At 37.4% G+C, this 27,763-nt stretch overlaps 2 protein-coding genes across 2 annotated transcripts; one reads left to right on the top strand and one right to left on the bottom strand.

The window, feature by feature from the left end:
• Positions 1 to 3,768: 3,768 nt before the first annotated feature.
• On the bottom strand, positions 3,769 to 5,307 carry LOC137064280 (uncharacterized). The gene has a single exon (XM_067435656.1). The coding sequence runs from the start codon at positions 5,305 to 5,307 to the stop codon at positions 3,769 to 3,771; it is 1,539 nt and encodes a 512-aa protein (XP_067291757.1).
• A 6,438-nt stretch (positions 5,308 to 11,745) lies between these two features.
• Positions 11,746 to 17,373, top strand: LOC137064258 (uncharacterized). The gene is made up of 2 exons (XM_067435634.1): positions 11,746 to 11,774; positions 15,789 to 17,373. The coding sequence occupies exon 2, from the start codon at positions 15,796 to 15,798 to the stop codon at positions 17,371 to 17,373; it is 1,578 nt and encodes a 525-aa protein (XP_067291735.1). The 5' UTR covers positions 11,746 to 11,774; positions 15,789 to 15,795.
• The last annotated feature ends 10,390 nt before the right edge of the window (positions 17,374 to 27,763 follow it).

Below are 27,763 nucleotides of genomic sequence, written 5' to 3'. Positions count from 1 at the left end.
CTGGGGTGGTGCTTACAAAAATGAGCCAAACAACTTTAATGTGTTTAAGCCAGGGATAGTTCACCCAAAAATGAAAATTCATTGTTATCCCTTTCAATGTTCTGCTGTACACAAATATATTTGGAAGCCAGTTTGCAACCAAGCAGATATAACCTCCCATTAACTAACATTATATTATTTGCCTACTTTAGTAGTTAATGTGTTGAGATCTGTTCGGTTACAAATGTTCTTCCAAATATCTTTGTGTTCAGCAGAACATAGAAAGGTAAACAGGTTTGAAACATGACAGAATTTTCATTTTTGGGTGAACTATCCCTTTTTTTATAGGCAGTAACACTTTACAATAAGGTTGTATCAGTTAACATTAGTTAATGCATTAGTTAACATGAAACGAGCAATGCATTTGTTACTGTGTATTTGTTAATCTTTGTTAACGTTAGTTAATAAAAATACAGCTGTTCATGTTAGTTCACAGTGCATTAACTAATGTTAACAAGATTTTAATTATGCATTAGTAAATGCTGAAATTAACATTAACAAAAATAAATAAATTCTTTATAAGTGCAGTTCATTATTAGTTAATTTTAACTTTGAACCTTATTGTAAAATGTTATCTTAAAGGCTAATAATTCAGTATTTTGAATTTGGTATTTTAGTTTGGTTAACAGATGTTAAACAATGATGCAAAATAAATAAAGAGGAAAAGTTGTGGCTGTTCAAAACAATAAAATGTTGTGGTAAATCAGAACATGCTTTTTTTTTTATTATGTCCTCAATGTGTTCTTGTTTGTGATGCACGTGATTAAAACGTTGTATGGAGGTTCAGGTCTGACTGGACCGATTTTGGACCTTTTTTGAACCTTTGTCAAGACGTGTTAAACCTCACGCCATAACTGATTGCCTTTCACGATGTTACACAATGGGTGTGTAATTATTTTATATATGCAGGCTTATAAATACACGTAAATTATGTAGCAACACATTTAAACAGCCAGAAGCCGTCGGATTTAGACGTCCAGGGACGCGCAGAAGAGACGTGCAGTTCACGGCCAGATGACGTCAAAGACGTCGGTTCAACTTTCATTTTGGAACTATTTTTCAACCGTGACGGGACGTGTCGGATTGACGTCTTTTCAACGGTCATTAAACGTCCAAATGTTTGCTGGGAAGCCACAGGTTGTCCCTGCTGCAGCAGACAGCATCCCAAGCCGTTCTTGCTGGCGTCGCTTTGTATTGTCACTGGCTTGTCAATGTCATAGTACTTTAAGACGGGGGTGTCCGTAATTATACGTTTTATTTCTTGAACCGCTTCGTCGTGCTTAGGGGGCCAATGCCACTCTACGTCTTTGTCCAAAAGCCTGCTAAGCGGCTCACATACCACTGAATGCCGCGGGAGGAACTTGGCCAGGTACGTCACGAACCCGATGAAACGCTGACCTGCTTTTACGTCCTGTGGTGTCTGCATTGCCAAGACTGCTTTTATTTTTTCCGGGTCAATGCGTAACCCTTCTGCTGACAATATGTGTCCATGGAAGTGCACCGCTTTCAGTTTGAACTGTAACTTTTTCACGCTCCATCAGGGCACGGAGATTTCTGTCATGATCGGATTCGGCTTCTGCGTCTGAATCACCGCAGCCAACAACCAATTTGTCATCCACAATGGGCTCTATGCCGCGGAGCCCCATCAACAGCTTGTGTTTTTTGTGCTGATAGATTTCTGGTGACACCGAAAAGCTGAAGGGATTTAAGCTCAAGCTTAGCTCAAATCAGATCTCAGAGGACTACAGCGGATAATCTGGACTGCTGGGAGAATCATCGATAAACCCCTCCCCAAAGACAGAGAACAGTCTGAACTGTGACCATCGCAAACTTGGAGTCTCTAAATCAAGTGCCACCAACTGTCAAGAGTTACACTCATGTTTACTGTAAAAAATGTCTGAACCTTAAAGGAACTGTATGTAAGAAATATTTAAATTAATCATAAAATGGCCCTGATATGTCACTAGACATTAATAAATCATGTTCATTTCAAATACTTATATCACTGACAACAGTAGGCCGGCCAGCATATTGTCATTTTAAAATTCTCAACTGATGTTGATGTTGACATATTGTGTTTTGACCTGAAGCTCCGCCCCCTCCACCTATCGACCAATCACAAAGTCAGTTGTGTTTGGGCATATGGCTTGCCAGATCTACTCTAGTTACCACAACTGTAGACCTACAAACGTTCCTTCTGATCCTGCAGCCAATCTGGCAACCTCGAGTCAGGGGCACAATCTAACATACACTTCCTTCAAGCTTAGACAAAAATCCGATTCGATTGCACCCTATGACGCCATGTTCGATCATGAAAATGTTCAGAAAAAAATGTTTGAACTCCTCGAAGGCCGTTTCTCAGATTTTCACAGAAAACGTAACCACATCATCTTCAGAATATACAGACAAAAAGTTATGGAATTCAAGTTCAAGTTGATTCATCAAATTGTTTTCAAATAAAGCACAAACTGATTTTACATTGCGTTTGCAAAAATAGATGCAAGACTGTATCTCCGCAACGGTTTATCATATTCAGACCAAAATTGGTACGTCATCACAAGCATGACCTGAGGATACATGCTGGGTTTTTTTTAGCACAGTTACACCTACTGGTTCAAAGATACAAAAAATGGCCATTTTTGCTCATAATTTCTGGCCGATTTGTCTAAAAATTATAGACTCATTAGATTTGGGACGGCATGCCGAGTTGAATGATATCCAATTTCAAGCCATTTTTAATATTGTGCTAAAATGTTGTATTTTATGAATGCATTAGCGTATCATTTTGGCATGGCTCACTGGCATGATGTCCTGAAGGAGCCTGAGAAGTTTTAAGTCAGTGCCACTTAGTGGTAAAATAAAATATATTCACATGCTAACTTTAGATGTGGTTGACTTATTTTCACTTGGAATCCTGAATCCTTGCCAAGTTCAAATATACCAAACATGATAGGTTTCACCTTATGGTTTGTGCAACATTGTGATTTAGTGTTTTAAAGAAATATTTTCAAAAACGTTAGTCCGATATCAGGTGTGGGTCATTTCAAGTGCTTCATTTTTTACAGAATTTGACACGCTTATGTATGGGGGCATTCTGAGGACACACAGAAAAGCGGTGGGACTGTGCCACTTGTGCCACTTGCCACAGCTTTGATCAAGGGTGGTAATCTGTGATGCCGGCGGACTCGGGTTCGAGTCCTGCTTGGAATGGGGCGGTTTGAACAGCAGGGGTTACATACAGAGATCCTCTAGTGACTGATGCTTGAGGTTGCAGCCTTTAGCCTCCTTTTTAAAGCGTCCGACTCTCATACCAGCAGACCGGGGTTCGAGTCCTGCTTGGAGGGGGGTGGTTTGAACAGGAGGGGTTACAACAGCACTGTAAAAACTGAGTCGCCAGAAGTTGTAATCAATAGCAGATTTATTAAACAAAGTCACCAGATCACCAGATCTCAACCCAATAGAGCAATTCTTTTATTTTACAAAAGTCCACTGGGCAATCATAAAAAACAATAAAAAATAAGAAATTAATTGCCAAACTAAAATACATTGAATAGCCTTCCAAAAATACAAGAGACATTCACAGACATCCTCCATAATCAGAATCCTTCAAGAATAAAAAGGGCATGGCATGACTGATAACTCAATGAATGATGATCACAAAAAACAACAAGATTTACAAAGATACAACACTTGTCTGATTTTCTTTAACTAGATGATGGATATAAAGGGTTATTTATAATATATTTTCATGTATTCCAGCGCTTGTTTTTTTTCTTCTCTTGCTCTCTTCTTGATGTTTTCCAGTATTTCTGCCTTTTCAGGTTCATTTATTTCCTTCAGCTTCTCAATCAGAAAATTAGCGTGCAGAAGTATGATCAGAGAATCAGTGTTGAGTGCGATCTCCTGTAGACTCTCCACACAGTGAAAAGCTTCAATCACTAGCTTTATTTTCTCTTTCTCTAATTCTTGCAGTTCTTCTCCCAGCTTCTTGACCAGAGAATCACTGGCATCAATCTTATCATCATATTCCTTCTTTAACTTTTCATTTATCCTCTTCTCCTTCTTTGTCTTTGTTACATATATTTTTGCTTCTTTGACATGTTTGCTGTAGTGGCATTTATTAGTGCACACTGTACAGTGATTATTTCTCATCTTTCTGCACCATGAGAGATCTCTGACCCACCAGCATCCTGGATAATGACAGTTCTCCTCACAGACGGGGCAGCACATCGCTACACTAGCTAGAGAATAATCAATATCAACCTTCACTTTGTAGGGCACGTCAACTTCATTCTCAAAGTTTTTATTGTTCTTGACAAATTCTAGATCTTCTTGAGATTGTTTTAGCTCATTTTTCTTTAGTTTCATCTTTTGAGCATGTGATTGCATATTGGACATTTTTGCCTCCAACTTCTCCCGTTTCTGCAGCACATCTCGAGTCATCTTCAGGGTTTTTGTTTTTATGTTTTCAAGCAATTTGAAAAATCCTGTCATTCCTTTAAAACTGAGATTCCATGATTGCTCTTGAACCATCTGATATTCTTCATGAAACGTCTCCCCTTGGCAGTTGTCAAACAGGAAATATACCGGCTGATTCTTGTCATCCACTGCACACTTGAATTTAGCCTCTTCAACAGCCGTCAGGACATTTTTAGGGTGAGCACCATGTGAGTAAGTGACGAGCAAGACAATGTTTTCATCAATATTACTTCCAAATAAAGACTGAACAGCATCAAATATGTATATTTGTCTGCCAGAGAGTCGATTTTGGCTTGCTTTAACCACCAGACAAACTGCATCTATTTTATGGACCCAGTCATCACATTTGCTTAAATTAAGCAACATTAAAGAAATCTCTTTATCATAATCAACTCCACGCGTGTCTCCATATCCTGGTGTGTCGATGATTGTTAGATGGATGGGACTCTGTTGTAGATAAAACCCATAAACAGTGATGTTGGAGGTCTGACTGTGAGCTGATGTTCGGTCACTCTGGTCATCTGTGATCTCAAACCAAACCTTGTCTTCTCTCTTTACTCCTAACATGTAGTTGATCATCGCATTGATCAGTTTTGTTTTTCCTGTCCCCGTCTCTCCCACCATCAGAATGGTTTTATGGGGTTTGCTTTTGTCTCTCTCCCCAAAGATCATTTTTCTACATGGCTCAGATTCATCAAGAGAGTTTGTTGTTGGTTTCACACGGTATCGAGTAGGAGTCCCATCTTCTATTACAATACTTTGATTGATGATTGCATCTAAATTGGCCATGTTCTGTCTGCAATGTAAAGCAGAAAACAACATAACAAAAAGACATTTAGGAACAACAAATTGTCACTTGCAACTCATCACATATGATTGCTTGGTTAGGATATTTTTCAACATTCTGGGTACTCCATTGCTTTTAGTTGTTTGCCAATTCTTTGCATGAATTTGTAATAGTAGTGTAATACAGTTCGTAGATGGGAAGGAAGGAGGCGGGAACCGGCGAACGGTCAACAAACATTTATTTAAAGTAAAGAAACAAAACGAAAGTAAAACCGCGGACAGCCCCTCACGGACGACTGCCCGCAAACACACACACAATAAAACGTGGGCAGCCCCTCACGGACGACTGCCCACAAACACATAAACAAAACTAAACATAAAACCCAGGTCTGGTCCTCTCTCGTCTTCCGCAGCTCTTGCGCCTCCTTATATATGCTCCCGTCACATGGCCGCGAGACGAGACCGGTGTGCCACGCAGCTGGCCCTCGTGAACGTTAATCACCGGCCCGCTCTCGCGGTCCCTCGCCCCGCTGCTTGCCACACCACAAGTAGAAATTATTTTATAAATATTTCTAATTAATCGATATTTTGGAGCATCTAAACCCTCCCCTCCCCTACCCTAAACTACTTACTTCTCAACAATACAAAACACGTAACAGGCAAATAAAAGTACAGTCACAGGTATATACTGCAAACACTGGACAAAAAAAAACAGTATCAAAATATTCAAAATCTCCTGAAGCCATACAATAACTTTATGTGAAAAACAGAGTGGAATTTAAGGTTTTAATCTCGGGAATAATCCCGTTCCATGAACATGCAGTCATATCTCATTAAAACTATAAAAATTTTAGCATGACTCAATCAGTCACGAAACCCATGAGAGCCAATGCCACGAGAGCCATGAGGTGGAGAGCGGGGCACAACCCAACACTTTTTGACTTTCTCAGTTTGCTTAAATCCAGGAGTATGGGAGTATTTTTTCTCATATTAATGTCACACGTCTAGTACAATTATGTGGGTTTGTTTCATTAATACAGTGTATACTATTTTCTTAATTTACCCCGAAAGAATGGAAGTGAAGTGTGACAACATGCCCCATTGGTGGGGTACATTGTAACATGACCATTTGAAATGTTGTCTGATCTAATAAAAAATATACAAGGCAAACTAAAATAGTCTTATTATTAACTTTTTACATATAAAATATAGAATTTTTGAATATATGGATTTTTTTTAATATTTCATTATAATTTCTGAACATTGACTGTCTTTATATTCACCTGGTTTCTCAATAGATTTCATTAGAAGTTGTCAATGTTAATTATTGCTAACATAGAATAGCATAGTTCTAACAGCGCAACTGGAATTTAAACCCAGCTAGGGTCTTCTGCTCGACTGGGTAAACCCAGCCGGATCTGTTGCTGATTTGATTTTGCCCTGCAGCTTAAATTATATTCACCTCAATACAGATACAAGCAAATTATCATTGCTGGTTCTACTCGACCTCAGTGCTGCATTCGACACTGTTGACACAACATTCTTCGTGACAGGTTGAAAAACTGGGTTGGGTTTTCTGGGATGGTTCTAAAATGGTTCAGGTCATACTTGGAAGGAAGTTATTATGCGAGTATAGGTGACTATAAATCTGAGTGAAATCAACTAGCTAGTCACAACTGTTTCCTGAAACCGTATTGTCGCAAATCTGTCGTTCAACCACGTTGATTAATGATGTCACGCAGGGGGTGGTGTAAGAACGGCTTTTAATGAATTATTTTGAGATTGAATTCATGCCAAAAAAAATACTATAAATTATGGACATGGCATCTGAGGAATAAATCTTATTTTTCTCAGTTATTTAACTTTTTTCCAGATTCAGTCATAGGCTTGTTCTTACGTACTGGAGCACGTACACACATGTGCACTCTTCAGAAAAGGTGCGTTAGATCTCTTGACAAACTAAAATACATAAATTACATTTGTATGTATTCAAAATAAAATATATAGATTGTACTAAATGTCAGCTTGCTTATTTGGCTCAAGATAAGGATTTATTACAAGAAACTCTGCTTCTAACCACAGGTCGAGATCTGGTTTCAGGAAGCACCGACTGGTTGAACTATGTTGATAACGACGGAACTTGTGACCATCATTGACTGACGATGCTTTTGGGAAACGCACCCCAGAACAGAAAGAAAATCTTGTTGTGATTTTGGAGTCAGACCTGAGTTTTAGTAGTCATGTAAAAGCAATAACTAAATATTTAAGCTTACTATCATCTCAAAAATATTGCAAGAAATAGATGCTTTGTTTGCAGACAAGACTTAGAGAAACTAAGTCATCACCAGTAGGGTGGACTATTGTAATGGCCTTCTCACCGGCCTTCCTAAAAAGACCATTAGACAGCTGCAGCTCATACAGAACGCTGAGCAGAACCAGAAAATATGACCATATCACACCAGTCCTAGGTCCCTGCACTGGCTTCCGGTTACATTTAGGGAGATTTTAAAGTATTATGACTGGTATATAAATCACTCAATGGTCTAGGACCTCAATACATCGCAGATATGCTCACTGAATCTAATCCATAAACACTCAGATCAGTCAGACCATCAGGATCTAGTCAGTTAGAAATACAAAGGGTTTTTATTTACAATTTGATTTATTTATGGTTAGGGTGTCTGGTTGAGAGAATTGTGAAGTGAGATAGTGAGTTTATGCTCACGCTCAGACAGAGAGCCCTGAATTTAGTGTTTTAGCCTTTAGTTAAAGACGAATATTATTTTTATTTCTTATGCATTTCATTTTTATTTCTTATGCATATGTTGTGAATATTTTATCATTATTTGAGTATATTATACATAAACTTGCCTTGCCATGTGTTACAACTAAATGGACTGCATTTATATAGCGCTTTTATCCAAAGCGCTTTACATTTTTGCCTCACATTCACCCATTCACACACCGACGGCGATGTCAGCCATGTAAGGCGCCATCCAGCTCGTCGGGAGCAGCTGGGGTTAGGTGTCTCGCTCATGGACACTTCGACACTTGGTCAGGTGGAACCGGGGATTGAACCACCAACCTTCTGGTTTGTAGACAACCTACATGAACCACTGAGCCACTGCCGCCCCACAACTAGCCTGTATTCGGTTGTGCACCACTCACCTCAGTTTTTTCCTTTTTTCTTTTATAATTATTGTGACTGCACTTATACATGCATGACTAGGCTAACAGGTATTTTATTTTTAAGCCAATAAACACGATATCTGTACATATAAAATGACAGTGAGTAGTGTTCTTACTTTTTGGTAGAATCTGTCTCCAGGTTTGAGAGTCCTCCGATTTTTTTTTCTTTGTAAAAAAGAAAAACAACATATATTTTCACAACAGACACCAGTAAACATAGACATAAATTAAACAGGTCTGTAAATAAATAAATAAAAATGTGTTTGACATACTAAATCATCACCACAACATCACAGAAGAGCAATACGAGTTGATCTATAATATTACCTTATAGTATGTCCTGTTTTCTGACTCGGCTATTCTCAGACAGGACAATCAGCAGTTGTATTTATACATGAGACAACCCCCCTTTATGAAGGTCACATGATTTCTAAGAAAGTGTCAAATAATTTGTTCCTTATAATTGAAAATTAGAAATTAGTTGTCAAATATGGCAGTTTTAGGTTTCTATCACTTTACAATAACAGTACATGAATAATCATGCACTAACGCTTGAATTATCAACATAAACTCATGATTAGTGAAGATATGAACTAATCATAAGGCAATGAAGCGCTATCCTTAACTACGACTGGATTCATACATGAATAACAGCAGCTTTAACTACATTTGATTAATGCTTTAATTAACATTCAGGGCTAACTAAATCAATTAGGCTCCATGGGAAGGAATAAGAAATAATTTGACCTAAATAATTTGATTAAATTGAATCACTTTATTATTGTAATGATTTAAACTATTAACATTCGTCATAAACATTACTGGTAACACTTTACAATAAGGTTTTATTAGTTAACATTAGTTAATGTATTAACTAACATGGACGAGCAACACATTTGTTACTGCATTTGTTAATCTTTGTTAACGTTAGGTAATTCACGAGTTCACACTTACATCAATGAAATAGAGTAAAGATTATGCGTATTTGGCGTGCTGTCCAGAGGAGGGCTCAGGGCTCTGAATTTTTGCCCGAACCCAGAGTACCCCGAACTCCGTTGTTTAATTATCTGTTTGTGCTCCTCCCGAAATTAGTTAATAAAACTTCACTAAAAATCCAGCTGTTCATGGTTTGTTCATGTTAGTTTACAGTGCATTAACTAATGTTAACAAGATTTTAATAATGCATTAGTAAATGTTGAAATTAACAAAGTGCAGTTCATTATTAGTTCATGTTTACTAATGTAGCTAAATAATGTTAACTAATGAACCTTATTGTAACGTGTTACCACATGAAAGCAGTATTAGTTTGTCATTGTTTTCACTGATCCTCCTTATCAAACATAAAAAAATACTAAATCGAATAATAATTTATCTTAAAGAGTCTGAATCTGTTTTGTGGTATTCTCTTTCCCATCAATACTTTAACAGTTCCTGAGGAATCGTTTCCCAAAAAAAACCCAAACAGGAAGCATGAACTGAGGTCAAGGGATCGTTTGCTGGGGTCAGCAGTTCACTTTCCATCCAGACGCAGGCCATGATACCGTTTATTCTCTGACCTTTTGAAAAGCCACGCATCATCACTTAACAGGGCCGAATATTAGCTGAACTAGTACATATTCTGATAGGAAGTTTATGATAAACCATGAGCTGAATTTGACAGTGAATAAATTATGATGGGCCTCCTCAAGTAAAGTCCTGACATAATGATGCACTTACAAATCATGTGTTAATATATGAATAAACAAACACTAATATAAACATAATCATGTGCCATTCCAATTATTTGCAGATTTTGATATTACAGATTAAATTATGACCGTATTAAATTCAAAATTGTCAGTTTAATTCAAATATATCTTATTTATTCTTACAAAGCCTGATTGATTTAGTTTACCTGTTAATGTTAATTAATGCATTATCTATCAAACATGTACTAACATTAAAGCTATATTTTCTTCATTGCCTCATGATTATTTCATATTAATCATGAGTTCATGTTGAAGTAAATATTAATCTAGGTATTAGTACATTTATTCATGTACTGTTATTGTAAAGTGTTACCGAGCTATATATAATATCATACTCTCAACATTTACTAATAAAATTTTCTGATTACAATTTTTTATCTGTAACATTTGCATGTGCACTAAAATATGTACATTTTTGAACTTAACATTAACAAGGATTATTAAATGCTGTAAAATATATTACTCATTGTTAGTTGTAAGTATTGAATTGGGCTTAATGCTAAATATTTTTATTTTTCATATATTTGAAACAATGTAATAAGAAATAAGATGAAATGGGGGGGGGGGGGGGGGGGTCTTGGTTTTATGCAGTTGTTGCATAACCTTTATGTAGATTATTATAAACTGCACAAAAAAAAAAAATCATTATGCAGCAATTAGCTGCGGTCGAATGGTAATGCAAGAATGCTGATATTCACTGAAGGAAAGACATCTTATTATAACCACACAACATTTCACATAATCATCACTTGACACACACGTGATCATTTAAAATGAAATAGTGAAGGAAGGGGTGATAAAGGTGAAGAAAAGTTATTCAAAAATGAAAAAAGCCTCTTAGAAACTAAAACGCTAGCATTGTACATAATTGAGCTGTAAAGAGATTGACGGATCCGAGCGGACTGCTCATGCTGCCTAGGAGATTCATTTTGAGGGAGATAAACCCATAAATGTCATAGTAATAGTAATCAATGGACAATAAACTAGGTAAAGAGAATAAATTTTAACATAAAAAGTGCACTTCACCTATGATGAAGTATAGCTATAGTGGCTTCGCCGTGACACAACATGACAAAGAAACAAAATATGCATAAAACTGTACAGAATACTCAAGCACAATCACGATGTAATCAACAAGTTTACAAAATTAACAAAATGAACATCATAAAAGCCTTATATTTTTAGGTTTGGTGGTAAAAAAAATTACACTGTGAACACTAATCGAACCAGGACTAAAGGTGTACATTTTTTATCTTTTTAATCTGGACCAAAAGAGCCAAGAGAACTGAACTACAGGTGTAAACAGACCATACATCTCAGTAAAGTTTTATTCCTGGTTAATTTACTAGGGAAAATGCATGCTTAAATCCATGTTTTAAACATTAGAAAAAATGATTTGACACTAAAAATGACACGACACTTTCTTGGAAATCATGTGACCTTCATAATGGGTGTTGGTCATGTATAAATTCAACCAGATCTTGCTGTCTGCAAAAACCTGAAGTGGGTCAGAGAAAGAAGCGCATGTACAAGGTAATATTGTAAATCATTTTTTATTGTTCTTCTGTAGCCTCTGTGACTTTGTGATGATATTTTGTATCTCAATACTGTGTAGATATTTGCTAATAGCCAGTGCTTATAAGTTCAGAAATGATAAAAAAGGGGAAGAACAGATTTTATGTTCCCACTGAAAAAAAAAAAGTTTACCAATATAAATTCTGTTTATACTTGTTAAAAGTGTTTCCTATATTTGTCTTTCGAGGGGGAGAACATGTATTTACTACGAGACTATTGTAAAATAATCAACAAACAGTACTTATTTACACCTTCCATGCCATTTTTACCCTGAAAAAGTCAAACTACAAAATACAACCAAAGTTGTATTATACAGTGACTACAGCAGGGGTGGTTATAGTGTTAGGTGATATTCAGAGCTTAGCCCTAGACTTCTATGCATATGGAGCCATCCTTTGATTTAATATTATAATTAGGGCCGGGAATTTAACACGTTAAGATTAATTAATTACAGGACTTTAACGCTTTAATTAAGATTAATTACGCAAAAAATAAATTACAATTTTGACCACGCCTATTTTTGCATCGCGGAACGTTTTTCAATGAATGAGTTTCGACGGACCGATTGTACTGGAACACCAACTAGCGTTCACAAGTCACGCATAGGAGTCACGACGGTCATGACCTGTGCTCACGACAACAACAAACCATAGTGAACATGAATGAAGAAGCTGATGAAGCTTTGCTCGGCCCCGTGGATGGGAAATTTTGTTTTAAAAAACGAAGGGATGGAAGCGTCGACAAGAGCATGGTTGTGTGCAAGCTATACAACAAGGAATTTGCGTATCACCGCAACACATCGAGCCTCAAATATCACAAATATGCTTTTGCTAAACTTAATGGCAAACATTGCACTGGTCTGCTGGACTGAAATAAATGAACAATATTTTGTTCACTGTTAATATATTATTCACTGTTATTATTATTCACTATTATTCACTAATATATTATTCACTGTTCTCAGGTCAAATATATATGCAATTAATTTTGATTAATTAATTACAAGGCCTCTAATTAATTAGATTAAAAAATGTAATCGAGTCCCGGCCCTAGTTATAATATAAGTATTATTAAAGTCCATATCTTTTGGTCGTGTTCCACGTGTCGTTTTGCTCTGAAACCTTTACTGATATTTATAAAGTAAACATAAGAATGGTCCATTTAACACATTCTTTTGACTATATTCTTTTGACCCTCATTAGAGTATAAGTAGACTGGTAGAGTTAGAATTAGTTGACATGTACTTGCAAAGTTATTTATAATACAATAAACATACAAATAACACAATAAAGAGTTTTTAATACTGTAATGAGTTTGTTGCCTTTTTGCAAAGATACTTATAGTCAACTGAATGTTCAAAAGGGACCATCAAAATAAAGTGTTACCTTATATTGTTAGAAATATTTCAAGATGAACATTTAATAAACTGAAGCAACTTGGGTACCCTTTCAGTCAGTCACAGCGAGTTACTTCAGTGATTGACAGAATGGGTTTTCGCTTAGAAGCCTATCACCTTTGAGCTCTACAAAATGAGCTACTGGCAAAACAATGCCATGAGTCTGCGGAATTTGCATAGTGAACTCCGCCCACCAGTGTGGGTATATAAGGATCCATGCATGCAATCTCACATTATGTTTCTGCTTCGAGTCAAGTGCATAACATGACGGAACATGACCGTGCCCACACTTCAGGAAGCTCCACTTCCCACGTCTGGGCCGGTCATTCCGCTTCGCTGCCCCATCGTGGGTTCACCTGTGGTTCACATGACCCCGCTGGTTCAGCTAATTTGGGAACAGTGTGGAGACGTACATGGAGACCTGTTTGCCTCCCCAGACAATTCCCATTGCCACTGGTAATTTTCCCTGACCAAAGGGACCCTCGGCAGGGATGTACTAGCGCACAGCTGGCCGCAGCACCTACGCAAGTATGTTACCTCCAGTGAGCCTTCTCGCACAGGTCCTGTGCAAGATCAGGGAGGACGAGGAGCAGGTCCTTCGTCCACATTGGCCCAACCGGACATGGTTCTCCAAACTTGTGCTCCTTGCAACAGCTCCTCCCTGGCCAATCCTTCTGAGGAAGGACCTGGCACTCCCTCCGCGTCCCGACCTGTGGAACCTGCACATGTGGGTTCTGGACGGGACACATAATGCTTAGGCTTGTTCGAGATCCATTGGCGCTGCACAGACTGATCACCATATGACATCAAAGTACAGCGATTGTAGAACGATTGGGAGAACTACTCCTTATGCTTTTAAAACTCTCTCTCGAGGTACTTTGATGTCATACACAGATCGGTCTGTGCAGCACCGATGGATCTCGATCAAGCCTATCAATTACCCTACCACCTCAGGTGGTGGCTACTATCACTTCAGCTAGAGCCTTGTCCAAGAGACCGGCCTGTGATCTGAAGTGGAACCTCTTTGTCAAATGGTGTACTTCTCACTGAGAAGATTCCAGAAAATGCCTGATCAGGTCTGTGCTCTCCTTCCTCCAAGAAGGGTTGGAATGAAGGCCGTCTCCTTTCACCCTGAAGGTTTACGTGGCTGCGATCTCTGTGCACAATGACCTTCTGAATTCAAAAACGGTAGGACAGCATGGTCATCAGTTTCCTTAGAGGAGCAAAGAGGTTAAATCCACCGTGCTTAAGTTCCTCTCTATGAAGGCTGCGCTCTTGATTGCTTTGGCCTCCATCAAGAGGGTAGGGGACCTGCAGGCATTCTCAGTTGATGAAGCATGAATACAATTCGGGCCAGTTAATTCTCACGTGATCCTAAGATCCCAGCTCCGATATGTGCCCAAGGTTCCCACCACTCCCTTTAGAGATCAGGTGGTGAACCTGCAAGCTACCCAAGGAAGCAGACCCAGCCTTGGCACTGCTCTGTCCAGTATGCACTCTCCGCAATTATGTAGAATGGACACAGTGCTCCGCGCCCTCAGACCAGCTCTTTGTCTATTAAAGAGCGCAGCAGAAAGGGAAGGCTCTCCAAGCATAGGTTGTCTCACTGGATAGTGCGCGCCATTGTCCTGGCTTACCAGGATCAGGGCCTGCCATGCCCCTCAGGGGTGAAAGCATATTCCACCAGGAGTGTGACTTTCTCTTGGGCTTTAGCGCATGGTACCTCGCTAACAGACATCTGCAGAGCTACAATCTCCATGTAGAGCCAGTGTCCTCTCGTTTACTTGCTCCCAGTGATAGGTAGGTAGGACCATAGGTAGGTGTATTCTTAAGTCCCCCCTGCAGGCAGGCATCGTGTTGCATATTTCCATGTGGGATATGCTTCGCAGTGTACCTTGGTATTCGGCGTTGAGCCTAGCCCCGCGTTCGTGCTAGTCTCATGGCAGGGAGTTTAGGTTAGCACAGGGGGTGCTGGAAGACAGCCGTTGTGGCGATATTAAATAGGGACCGTCAGTCGCTAATGTAACTCGGAGTGATTGACTGAAAGTAAACGTCTCGGTTACGTATGTAACCCTCGTTCCCTGAAGGAAGGAAGTGACACTCAGCCTTGACTCCTTAGCAAGAAAACATAATGCGAGATTGCTTGCAGGGCTCCTTATATACCCACTTTTTATCAGAAAATAAAATACAACTTGCATCAGATTGTGGTTCTTTTACTTGAAATCGTAGTGTAAAAACAAGGTGATAAATTATTTGGGGCTTATACCCTAGTAGCCGAAGCCCATGCAGATCACATTCCTGAATTAGTGTTTTTTCCTGAAAAGGGTTTTTTTTTTTTTTTTTTAAATACATATTTTTTCATCCTGTGGCCATTATATTGTGAAGGTTTAACATCTCCAGACATGTATGTGATTTTTTTAATATATTACAAAATCAATATTTATTTAATGCTTTATTCTGGGAAAGAATGCTCATTAGGCTCAATGTCATTAGGCAAAACAAATGAATTCGTATTAATTACCCTTTTGCTTTCCTAATTTTTTTTTTTAATATTTTTTTTTTGCTTTACATTGCAGACAGAAAATGGCCAGTTTAGGATCAGAATTAGGCAAAATTAATGCAATCATCAATCAAAGTAGTGAAATAGAAGATGGGACTCCTGCTCGATACCGTCTGAAACCAACAAGTGACTCTCCTGATAAATCTGACCCATGTAGAAAAATTATCTTTGGGGAGAGAGACAAAGACAAACCCCATAAAACCATTCTGATGGTGGGAGAGACAGGAACAGGAAAAACAAAACTGATCAATGCGATGATCAACTACATGTTAGATGTTCAGAGAGAAGACAAGGTTTGGTTTGAGATCACAGATGACCAGAGTGACCGACCACAAGTTCACAGTCAGACCTCCAGCATCACTGTTTATGAGTTTTATCTACAACAGAGTCCAATCCATCTAACAGTCATCGACACACCAGGATTTGGAGACATCCATCATGATAAAGGGATCGCTGAGAGTTTGCTTAGTTTATGTAAATCTGCAGAAGGGATCAATGAAGTAGATGCAGTGTGTCTGGTGATTAGAGCAACTCAGACTCGACTCTCTGACAGAGAAATATACATATTTGACACTGTTCAGTCTTTATTTGGGAGAGATATTGTTGAAAACATTGTCTTGCTCTTCACACACTCACGTGGAGCCATCCCTAAAAATGTCCTGACGGCTGTTGAAGAGGCTAAAGTCAAGTGTGCAGTGGATGACAAGAATCAGCCGGTGTATTTCCTGTTTGACAACTGTCAGTCAGACGCCGCTGGTGAAGAATATGAAATACTGGAACAGCCATGGAATCTCAGTTTTAAAGGAATGGCAGGATTGTTCATGTTTCTTGACAACATAAAACCAAAAACCTTGAAGATGACTCAAGATGTGCTGCAACAACGGGAGAAGTTGGAGGCAAATTTGTCCGATTTCCAAGCACATGTTCAAAAGATGGAAATAAAGAAAAATGAGCTGAAACAATCTCAAGAAGATCTAGAATTTGTCAAGAACAATAAGAACTTTGAGTATGAAGATGAAGTGCCCTACAAAGAGAAGGTTGATATTGATTATTCTCTAGCTAGTGTAGCGATGTGCTGCACCGTCTGTGAGGAGAACTGTCATTATCCAGGATGCTGGTGGGTCAGCGGTCTCTCAAACTGCAGCGTGATGAAAGACGATCACTGTACAGTGTGCACTAATAAATGCCACTACAAAGAACACGTCAAAGGAGCAAAAATATATGTCACAATGACAAAGAAGGAGAAGAGGATAAATGAAGAGTTAAAGAAGAAATATGATGGACAGATTGGTGACAGTGTGTCTTTGGTCGAGACGCTGGAAGAAGAACTGCAAGAATTAGAAAAAGAGACAATAAAGCTAGTGATTGAATCTTTTCACTGTGTGGACTCTCTGCAGATGATCGCACTAAATCCTGTTTCTCTGATCACACTTCTCCACATTGATTTTCTGATTGAGAAGCTGAAGGAAATAAATGAGCCTGAAAAGGCAGAAACACTGGAAAACATCAAGAAGAGAGCAGGAGAAGTGCTGGAATATGTGAAAAGATGCGTCAAATCAGAGAAGTGCATCCTGGATGGGTCCTATGTGATAAAATACTAATATATATATATATATATATATATATATATATATATATATATATATATATATATATATATATATATATATAGAGAGAGAGAGAGAGAGAGAGAGAGAGAGAGAGAGAGAGAGAGAGAGAGAGAGAGAGAGAGAGAGAGATAATGTGTTCATATATATAACATTTGTGAGTTTGACCCAAATCTTTGTGCTGTTTAGAAAATATTTGTCCGGAGAAAATGAAAACATATACAATATATTAATATTAAGCCATTTGCCTCTTGAATAGGATCAGTATCTGAAAAATGTTGTTAATTGCTTTTACTGCATCTTGTGTTTGTTCCCTATAGTCCCGTTAGTCCCTAGTTCTCATCAGCTCCATCTCATTGGTAAATAAAAGGTGTCTTATTGTCTTTCTTCACAGAATAGCATACTCCACAAGCACTAAAAATGCCCTTTGCTTGTGTATTAACGTCTGCATAAAGTGTCCAGGGAAGATCCAGTTCATTAAAGTTGTGTTTTAAGTCACGACTATGGATCATATGATTATATGACTAATCTTTCAGAATAATAAAAGAAAATTTGACTTTTATACTCTTTTTTGCTCACCTTCTTAGTGAAGTTAAATCAAATAACCAATTAAGGATCCCAAATGTATTGTCAAGGAGATTTTTGATGAGGCTCTTATTTGTTTGGTCTGTTTATACATTAAATTAGCTGTCAGGTAGCGTCACTTTTTTACTCTAAATTGATGCTATATGATCTTTTATCTCAAAATGCTTTTCTCTTTTTTATTGTTTGTACCTTTGTCAAATGTTTTTACAATGACGATTGTGTCAAAGCAGCTTCACAGTGTTAAAGAGGCCAATAGTGCAACAAAATCTGATTCGGCTGTACAGTCGTTCTGGACAAAACGGTGATATTATCAGCTCATTTCAATTTATCATATAGCGAAAATGTGGACAGATCAGTAATATAGCTGATATATATAGCAGATTTACCTTCTTTCATTGACAGTTTTTATTTTAACTCTCATTAGACGTCAAAACTATCCATAATACAATACAAACTCATGAACTTGTGAAATGATAATGTAGAAGATCTTACATTTTTATTGTGATCATATATATATATATAATTTTAGGGACTCACGTGTCCAGGGGTCCCAATAAATGTCTAAATTTTAATTTTAAAAGAGTAAAGGAAATATGCAGAAAGTTAATGCAGAAATTTATTATTTCTCACATATTAGAAACTATTTATATTATTAATAAGCAAATATTGCTCTACAGATGCATCTTTAAACAACAGTTCTGCTTTACGTAATGTGACTTCCGTATTTTAGGATATGGGAAATTTCTACAAAACTTAATTTGGTTCCTCTTCTGTGTCTAAAATATATATTCCTCAATATTAGCTTGAACTATTGAACTATTGTTCTGAATATCAGAAACACTTTGCTTGAATATATATCCATTCTTCATATAGAAATAATTGTTTAGGCCCAATTAAATATATATATTTTTTCCGCTTTGCTACTATTTTCACAAGTACAGTGTACAATTTTATAACTCTTAGTTCAAAACACACTTGTTGTAACACAGCTAGCTATTCTTTCAAAACCTGATCCCATGCTGTCATTACAGTTATACACATTTTCAGTCCACATAATCCGTTTGGCAAAAAAAAGATTATTGTAATATGTAATGAGAACATTTGGTTTAATCACCAAAACACAACAGTCGTTACAGAAGCACACTCAGTGCAAGGGTGACTTATTGACAACAATTGAGCATTATTGATATATATCACGGGCAGAGAGTTGGATAGAGCAATAATCCAAACGTCTGGGTCTAACAAATACTGGGGAATTGACTGACCGATAAAACATGGAGAACAAGATAAGTGTCCACTTCGTGCCAACATGACCAGAGGTGAGGTGTGTGCTTAAATGCTTGTGCTGATGAAGGTGCAGACGATGTGCAGGTGTGTGTGTGTGGGCGTGTAATCCTTACGTTATGGGGACAAAATGTCCCCACAAAGATGGCAATATCCGAAAACCTTGTCCTTGTGGGGAAATTTTTAGGTTACCCGTGAGGAAAACTTCTTATAAATCACACAGAAGGAGTTTTTTTTTTTTTTTTGGAGAAAGTAAAAAGGCAGAATGTTTCCTGTGATGGGTAGGTTTAGGGGCAGGTAAACAAGTGCAAAAGTAAAAGTGTAAGGGGATAGAAAATACGGCTTGTAAAGTATAAAAACAATTACGCCTATAGAAAGTCCCCATAAAACATGGAAACACTGTGTGTGTGTGTGTGTGTGTGTGTGTGTGTGTGTGTGTGTGTGTGTGTGTGTGTGTGTGTGTGTGTGTGTGTGTGTGTGTGTGTGTGTGTGTGTGTGTGTGTGTGTGAGTGTGTGTTAATGAAGTGCATGCAGGTGAGAGCCGAGGAGGATGCTGGGAAGTGTAGTGCAGAAGTGACAGGTGAACATGTGACTGTAACAACATTATGATCTTCTTTTAATTTAGCACTTTTAATAATTGGTTCATTTAATAGCAAACAATGCAAGATACATGTTTAGTATCAGTAAGACATGCTACAGATGCCACATTAAAAAACACACTTACATTACTTAATTTGCGTATATACAATTCATAATGTTTGTAACAGTATCTATTCAGTGTTATCAAAAGGTGAAGTTATGACACAGCCATGAGGTTTTGTGATGTAGAAGAGTTTGATGCCAATACAGTAAATGTTCTCACTGTGCCATATGACTGATTCTATACCGTAACTGAACTTTATCCGTTTACAGTATCACATGATGACATACATACTGTAATATTAAATGGTGTAATGCCATCCGCCTCCCTTCTTCTGATGTTATAGAGCCATTGGCGGTTTAACACTTAACACGGTGTATTGCTTGTGAAAATTGTGCCCAACCAATAAAATAAAAAAACTGTACATTTCTTGAAGATCAAGTTATTTACAAGGCAGTTACAAATTAATTTATTTCCCTTTATTGAAGGGATAAAAACTCAATAAAAGGAAGCTCTACAGGTATAATAGAGTGAAAGAATCCAAAATAATCAAAGATATTTGATATTTTTCTTTGAACAAAGACATTTGTTTTACTGTGTTTCGCCCCCTCTCTCTTATCAGTGGGGCTGTTTGGGATTCCTAAAGACAAAGAGATGTTGAGGGCCTGTAGGCCAAATGGTGCCACACCTGTAGTACAGTGGGGGAAGTCTGGTCTGACTGGTCAGTTTGAATGTCTCAGGGTTTCAGTCACATGGTCAAGGGAGGTATAAAAGAAGATTACAACTGTTGCTCGGGGGTCTTTTCTCTGGGTCTTCTTCCTCTGAAGGTCTTCTCTTTTTCTCTGGGGGTCTCTTTCCTCTGACGCTGTCTTTTTCTCTGGCTGTCTCTTCTAGGGCCTTCTCTGGCTCTTCTCTTTGCTCTCTCTTTTTCTCTCTTTTTCTCTCTTTCTATCACTCTCTATCTCTCAGGTAACATTCTACACATGCTGGGTACGATTAATGGTATAAGTTTTATCATCTCATTCATCTATTTTGTAACTATTTTAAGTGTAACCATAACCGGATTTTGTCATTAAATTCTTTCAATTATAAATGATTTGCTAACTAGTTTTGGTTTGGTATTGACTTTGAAGTGCTCCCTATTGCAATACAATATAGTCACATTAAAGCAACGCTCTCCCACATATTTTGCTATTGTAACTGCGCTTATTTCCGTCGTTGGTATAAGTTGCAGTGGGTGGTTATAGACAAGAAATGTACAGTTTTCTACCATCACGCTGATAACGTTTCTTTAGTCGTTCGGCAACCCTGCAGTCAGAACCACTGTAGGCGATCCACCCTTACAAGAGTGAATGTAATTAAGTCAACTATTAAAACAAAAAACATTGACAGAACAATGAAGCTAAGCATACAAATATTTTTAAAAACTGTTATAAATCCATTATAGTTACATTTATTGCTAAAACATATTGCTTTGATCCAAATAATATGTGGTGGAAATGGCTGAGAATCAGTTGGTTTGTGTTTTTTCTTATTGGGGGGAGGACACACACACGGACACACACACACACACACACACACACACACACACACACACACATGGACACACACACACACATGCACACAAACGCACACACACACGGTGTGATCAAAAATAAGTTAATGTGCATTCTAAATATGTCAAATAATAAGGCATCTAGAATATATAATTTATTGAAACTTTTTTTGTTTAATAACATAAGGAAAACTGGATATTCTATAATTGTTTGCAGTTTGTTAGTAATTTTATTTATAACCTAAATTATTATTTGTTTTACAGACATTTTATTTTAAATTGTAGGCCTACTTAAAACTCTGTAAAAAATACAAACAATATCTGTAAAATTATCAGCTTGGCTGTTATATTAATTATTATGCCATTACTGGCAAATTGCAGTGGTTCTCATTTACATAATAACAAAAAAATTATGGTGATAATAATTCACGCAATTACCTGCAGATGGCACAATGGGACAGTTGGCGTCATTGCTCACAATGAAAAAAAAAACAATGAAAAAAAACAAAAACAAGGCTGAATGACTGGCCAAACAAAGACTGTAAAATTGATGTCAAATATTCTATTTTAAATAAAGTGCAAAACAATCTAAAAATTCTTCATTAAACATTTTACAGAAAAACACTGTTATTTTTTAGGTATTTCCTGAATTATTTCGATCAAACGGCCACGGCTGGTCTGTAAGGGCAGGTGAGACAGGGCCCACCAAAATATTAATCCAAAACATAGATGTGAATATGAATAGCCTTTATAAGGTTCCGTTGTGTTTGTTTCATGTTTGAACCCTGTCTTCAGAAGCTCAAACGGCTTAGATGACTGGATGATCTGGGTCTTGTGTCCTCATATACAGGTCCTTCTCAAAAAATTAGCATATTGTGATAAAGTTCATTATTTTCCATAATGTAATGATAAAAATGAAACGTTCATATATTTTAGATTCATTGCACACCAACTGAAATATTTCAGGTCTTTTATTGTTTTAATACTGATGATTTTGGCATACAGCTCATGAAAACCAAAAATTCCTGTCTCAAAAAATTAGCATATTTCATCCGACCAATAAAAGAAAAGTGTTTTTAATACAAAAAAAGTCAACCTTCAAATAATTATGTTCAGTTATGCACTCAATACTTGGCTGGGAATCCTTTTGCAGAAATGACTGCTTCAGTGCGGCGTGGCATGGAGGCGATCAGCCTGTGGCACTGCTGAGGTGTTCTGGAGGCCCAGGATGCTTCGATAGCGGCCTTAAGCTCATCCAGAGTGTTGGGTCTCGCGTCTCTCAACTTTCTCTTCACAATATCCCACAGATTCTCTATGGGGTTCAGGTCAGGAGAGTTGAGCACAGTAATACCATGGTCAGTAAACCATTTACCAGTGGTTTTGGCACTGTGAGCAGGTGCCAGGTCGTGCTGGAAAACCAAATCTTGATCTCCATTAAGCTTTTCAGCAGATGGAAGCATGAAGTGCTCCAATCTCCTGATAGCGAGCGGCATTGACCCTGCCCTTGATAAAACACAGTGGACCAACACCAGCAGCTGACATGGCACCCCAGACCATCACTGACTGTGGGGACTTGACACTGGACTGCAGGCATTTGGGCATTTCCTTCTCCCCAGTCTTCCTCCAGACTCTGGCACCTTGATTTCTGAATGACATGCAAAATTTGCTTTCATCCGAAAAAAGTACTTTGGACCACTGAGCAACAGTCCAGTGCTGCTTCTCTGTAGCCCAAAGTGTCTTGACCTGGGGAATGCGGCACCTGTAGCCCATTTCCTGCACACGCCTGTGCACGGCGGCTCTGGATGTTTCTCCTCCAGACTCAGTCCACTGCTTCCGCAGGTCCCCCAAGGTCTGGAGTCGGTCCTTCTCCACAATCTTCCTCAGGGTCCGCTCACCTCTTCTCGTTTTTTGCCACACTTTTTCCTTCCCACAGACTTCCCACTGAGGTGCCTTGATACAGCACTCTGGGAACAGCCTATTCGGTCAGAAATGTCTTTCTGTGTCTTCCCCTCTCGCTTGAGGGTGTCAATGATGGCCTTCTGGACAGCAGTCGGGTCGGCAGTCTTACCCATGATTGCGGTTTTGAGTAATGAACCAGGCTGGGAGTTTTTAAAAGCCTCAGGAATCTTTTGCAGGTGTTTAGAGTTCATTAGTTGATTCAGATGATTAGGTTAATAGCTTGTTTAGAGCAGGGGTTTTCAAACTGGGGTCCGGGGACTCCCAGGGGTCGTCCAGAAGGTTCTAAGGGGTCCCCAGAAAATTTCAGAGAATAAAAAGACAAAGCAAAAATGGATAAAGTCTACCAAACATTCAGTTTTATTCTAAATGTTTCTCTCCTCTCTTGTACATAGGCTACTTTCCAGAATTGTAAATGTTTGCTTTGTATCTTTCTTCGGAGTCCCCTTTATTTCATTCACTGGGCTTGTAACGCAGTATGTAAGCTGCTTGCATACGTTTATTGTACAAATAATTTTTCTTTATGTTTTTACATCCAACATTAAAGTAGGCTATAGCCAATTTATTAAGTTTGGAAACCATATTTTGTATTTATAATGTCACACAATTTTAAATGTTTTTTCTTACGCCTAAATAAAAATAGATGGATTTTAGGAAGGGGGTCCCACATAAAAGTTCATCATACTTGGGGGTCCTTGGCATCATAAAGTTTGAAAACCCCTGGTTTAGAGAACCTTTTCATAATATGCTAATTTTTTGAGACAGGAATTTGGGGTTTTCATGAGCTGTATGCCAAAATCATCAGTATTAAAACAATAAAACACCTGAAATATTTCAGTTGGTGTGCAATGAATCTAAAATATATGAAAGTTTATTTTTTATCATTACATTATGGAAAATAATGAACTTCATCACAATATGCTAATTTTTTGAGAATTTGTAAATGACATGTTTTGACACACACGTTAGACACCGGTTATGCTGGAGGCATTCTCCGATAGTGTCCTAGGACAGTGTGAGTTCCCATGCATGAGGGAACTTCAGCTCCTCTGAGACTCTATGAAGGCTCTGCTTTTACTTACTGATCAGATGCATCATTCACATCTGCTAGACCAGAAAACAGGAGATACAATGACATTTTTGACATTTGGATGTCATCTTCATTCATATCTATATCCTATATGTAGGTGCTGTGAGTATTTGAGGACAGGGTTACTGTAGTATTCAGAATGTATGACAACTGCTTGAGAAGATGTTCATCAGGTGTCTGTACACAGCTATCCAGGTGAATTGTTCTTTAAACAACTATGGGCTACCTGTGCTTTCTTATCATTATCTGTTTGTAATCCATGGATCACCATTCAAAAATGAATGTTACTAATGAATATAAGACCTCTCTCATACTGATAATAATTCATGTTATGTAATGATATTATAAATTGAACTTTGTTGATTACACAGACTTAAACGAAAGCCACTTTGCAGAACCTTCATGATTGCTGCTCTGTCATTTACAGGGCTTTGACCAGCAGATGTCGCTAGCGTGCCTCTCCATTCTGCTCCACTGCAATGAGCCTTCATAGTGTTAGCAAATCATTTGAACAAATCATAATTCTACAAGAAAATAAATATATTTATTCAGTGTTGGTGCTCTTTCTATCACTGCGGCTGAATTTGTTAATTGCAGTGTTTTCTATTCATGAACGCTTCAACTTCATAATTATTTGCCAGTCATGAACAGTACATAAGTACATACACCTCTTCAATGCAGTCCTTTGACAGTAATCTTGATCTGCCTGTTCATTAAACTTTATCAACACAGAAATGTTATTTGAAAACACTATTGCAATTGCTGAAAGAGAAGTAGACTTATGAAAATCAAAGGTCAAGAGCTCAACAAAAGCAAACACTGATCACCATAATAGTGACTTCAAATCAAACATTCAATAAAACATCAAATAAACCTCTGTTATTCCCATTGAGAACTTAGATGTGTGACAGAAATTCATTCAATCTTTAATCACTTAAATATCTAATTAACTGCAGTTGCTTCAGTGTTACTTGTTTGGGGACTTTACTGTGTAGAAAGTTGAGTTGATAATAAAAAATAAGTTGAAAGAATGCTTTAGGAACATCATACTAACATAAAAAAAAAATCCTCTAACAACAAGAAAACTGAAAGTTTTAACATTCTCAGAATCAAAACTGATTATGATTTTAAAAACTCTTTGATTTGAAGTAACTTTGCAAGTATATTAACATATTAACCTCAACCCCAAGAGACTAATACTTTACTAATACACTAATGAGAGTTAGTTGACTAGAGAAACGGTACTTAGTCAAGAGAATGTCTAAATGGGGTCCATCAAAGTAAAGTCTAACTTCTCATGCTTATTGTAACTCACTGGAAAATTGCTACTCCATTAACATTTTTGCAAAATCCTTTCACCCTGTTCCTTGCAGACAAAATTGTTTTATGACCTCAAAGCTCTTTTTCTATAGTGATGACCTGTAAGCAAATGCATTTTATTATTTCCATCATATGTATAAACTCTCTATATATGGTTTTTCTGACGCAACTAAATGTCTTCGCTCAGTTCGTGTCCTCATGTAGTCTTGTTCAACTCGAGCATTGAGTTGAAATGGTCATAGAAGCCGTTAAGATAAAGCATGTCTTGTGTTTTATTGGGAATGAAGCATGAAGGTCTTTCATCTCTCTTCTGCCATCATTATAACACACGTGTCTGTTTCTATTCATATGTGAGATTTTTTCATTTATTTATACATAATTTTGAAACAGTGATGCTATCTGAGACATTTTCTTATATGGCCTCTAAGCGGCAGTGCTAGTCCAATAATAAGCACTGTGTTCTTAAACAGCCCCTTAGTGACTGAACACATGCATGCATGTTACCACTGATGCACATTATTTTCTAAGAAATATTCATGCTTTGGGCATTTATTATGTTATTATTATTATAACATTATCAGTATCTTACAATATTTTTTTTCATATGTTGCGCTCAACTTGTGCTGCATGTATTCCTTAAAAAAAGCATAGCAAGGAAAGACTTGCATTAATCAAATAGGATTCTGCTTTTTTTATTATTTAACAGGTGCATTCAAACCAACTTATAAATTATTAAAAATATAAGCAAGACTGATGATAAATATGGACACAATTTCAGGATCATATGCTACTTGTGTGCTACTTGACTAACATACTTTACTCTTAAAGGGACTGTTCACCAGACAATTGTGTCATTATTTACTCACATTAAAGTTTGCCAAACAAATCTTTCTCTATCAGTTATCTGACCTCACAGTAGTAAGAATGACAGATAATCCTCATTAATACACACAGTTCTCAGTAATAGTGGCCTACACATGATTTACAGTAGTATTTCAGTAAGACAGTAATAATGTGAGTTAGAAGCTGAGAAGCTAACACAGCTTTTCTTACTCTTTAACCGTATATGATGGAATGTATTTAAGATTAAATTAAATTAATTTATTGATCTGTAATTTGTTCCCTGGCAAATCACTTTGGCTGAGGGCAAAGATACGTTTCATAACTTTAGGCTATATAACTTTTTACCGATGTAGCCGACTAGAGTGTTGACTTTGAATGTTTGACTGAATTATTTGCTTTATTTCTTCTGTAACTTCTAAAATCCTTTTAACTTATACTTTTATAATGGCTATTATTGATCATAAACTGACATTAATCAAAAAGAGACAGGGTTGTGTTTTACGTCATATTTAATTTTTTTACAGTGAAGATATTTAATTGACTTGTTACAATTACTTACAATTGACTGAACTCCATTTGCGTGGCTATTAATTTTAATATGTTTGAGTTTTTAAGTTATGAAAATGAAAAGAGATGTTATCAAAAACGCTGCTGTTTCATTTGCTGAATCACACGACCGGAGTTGAACTTGCAAGTCTGAAGTTTGGGATTGAGAAATGGCCTAAGTGAGTGGACAGCAGGAATTTATGCCACGTTCCAGATAACCCATAACCCAACCTTCATATGTGTATATTTATTTATTTACTTATTTATTCATTCATTCATTCATTCATTCATTCATTCATTCATTCATTCATTCATTCATTCATTCATTCATTCATTCATTCATTCATTTATTTATTTATTTAGTTTTAATTTCTGCAGGGTTGGTCCTCCATAAAAAACCTGCCTGGCACCAACGCAGCATTAAATACACAATGATGATGATGAGATAAATGACAAACTGCTGTGATGATAGTTAGTGCCCATGGTAACAGATTAGTGATGTGAAAATCAAACAAAGGAACTGAAGAATTACAAACTAAGCATCAATGAACATAAACAAAACTGC

This window comes from Pseudorasbora parva, chromosome 24, assembly GCF_024679245.1.
Source record: "Pseudorasbora parva isolate DD20220531a chromosome 24, ASM2467924v1, whole genome shotgun sequence".
In the NCBI taxonomy this organism is placed as follows: Eukaryota; Metazoa; Chordata; class Actinopteri; order Cypriniformes; family Gobionidae; genus Pseudorasbora; species Pseudorasbora parva.
This window is presented reverse-complemented; position numbering and strand designations above follow the sequence as displayed.

Coding starts and splice junctions, on each gene's coding strand:
- LOC137064280 (XM_067435656.1), bottom strand. CDS start 5,307: ATGGCCAATTTAGATGCAATCATCAATCAAAGTATTGTAATAGAAGAT.
- LOC137064258 (XM_067435634.1), top strand. CDS start 15,796: ATGGCCAGTTTAGGATCAGAATTAGGCAAAATTAATGCAATCATCAAT.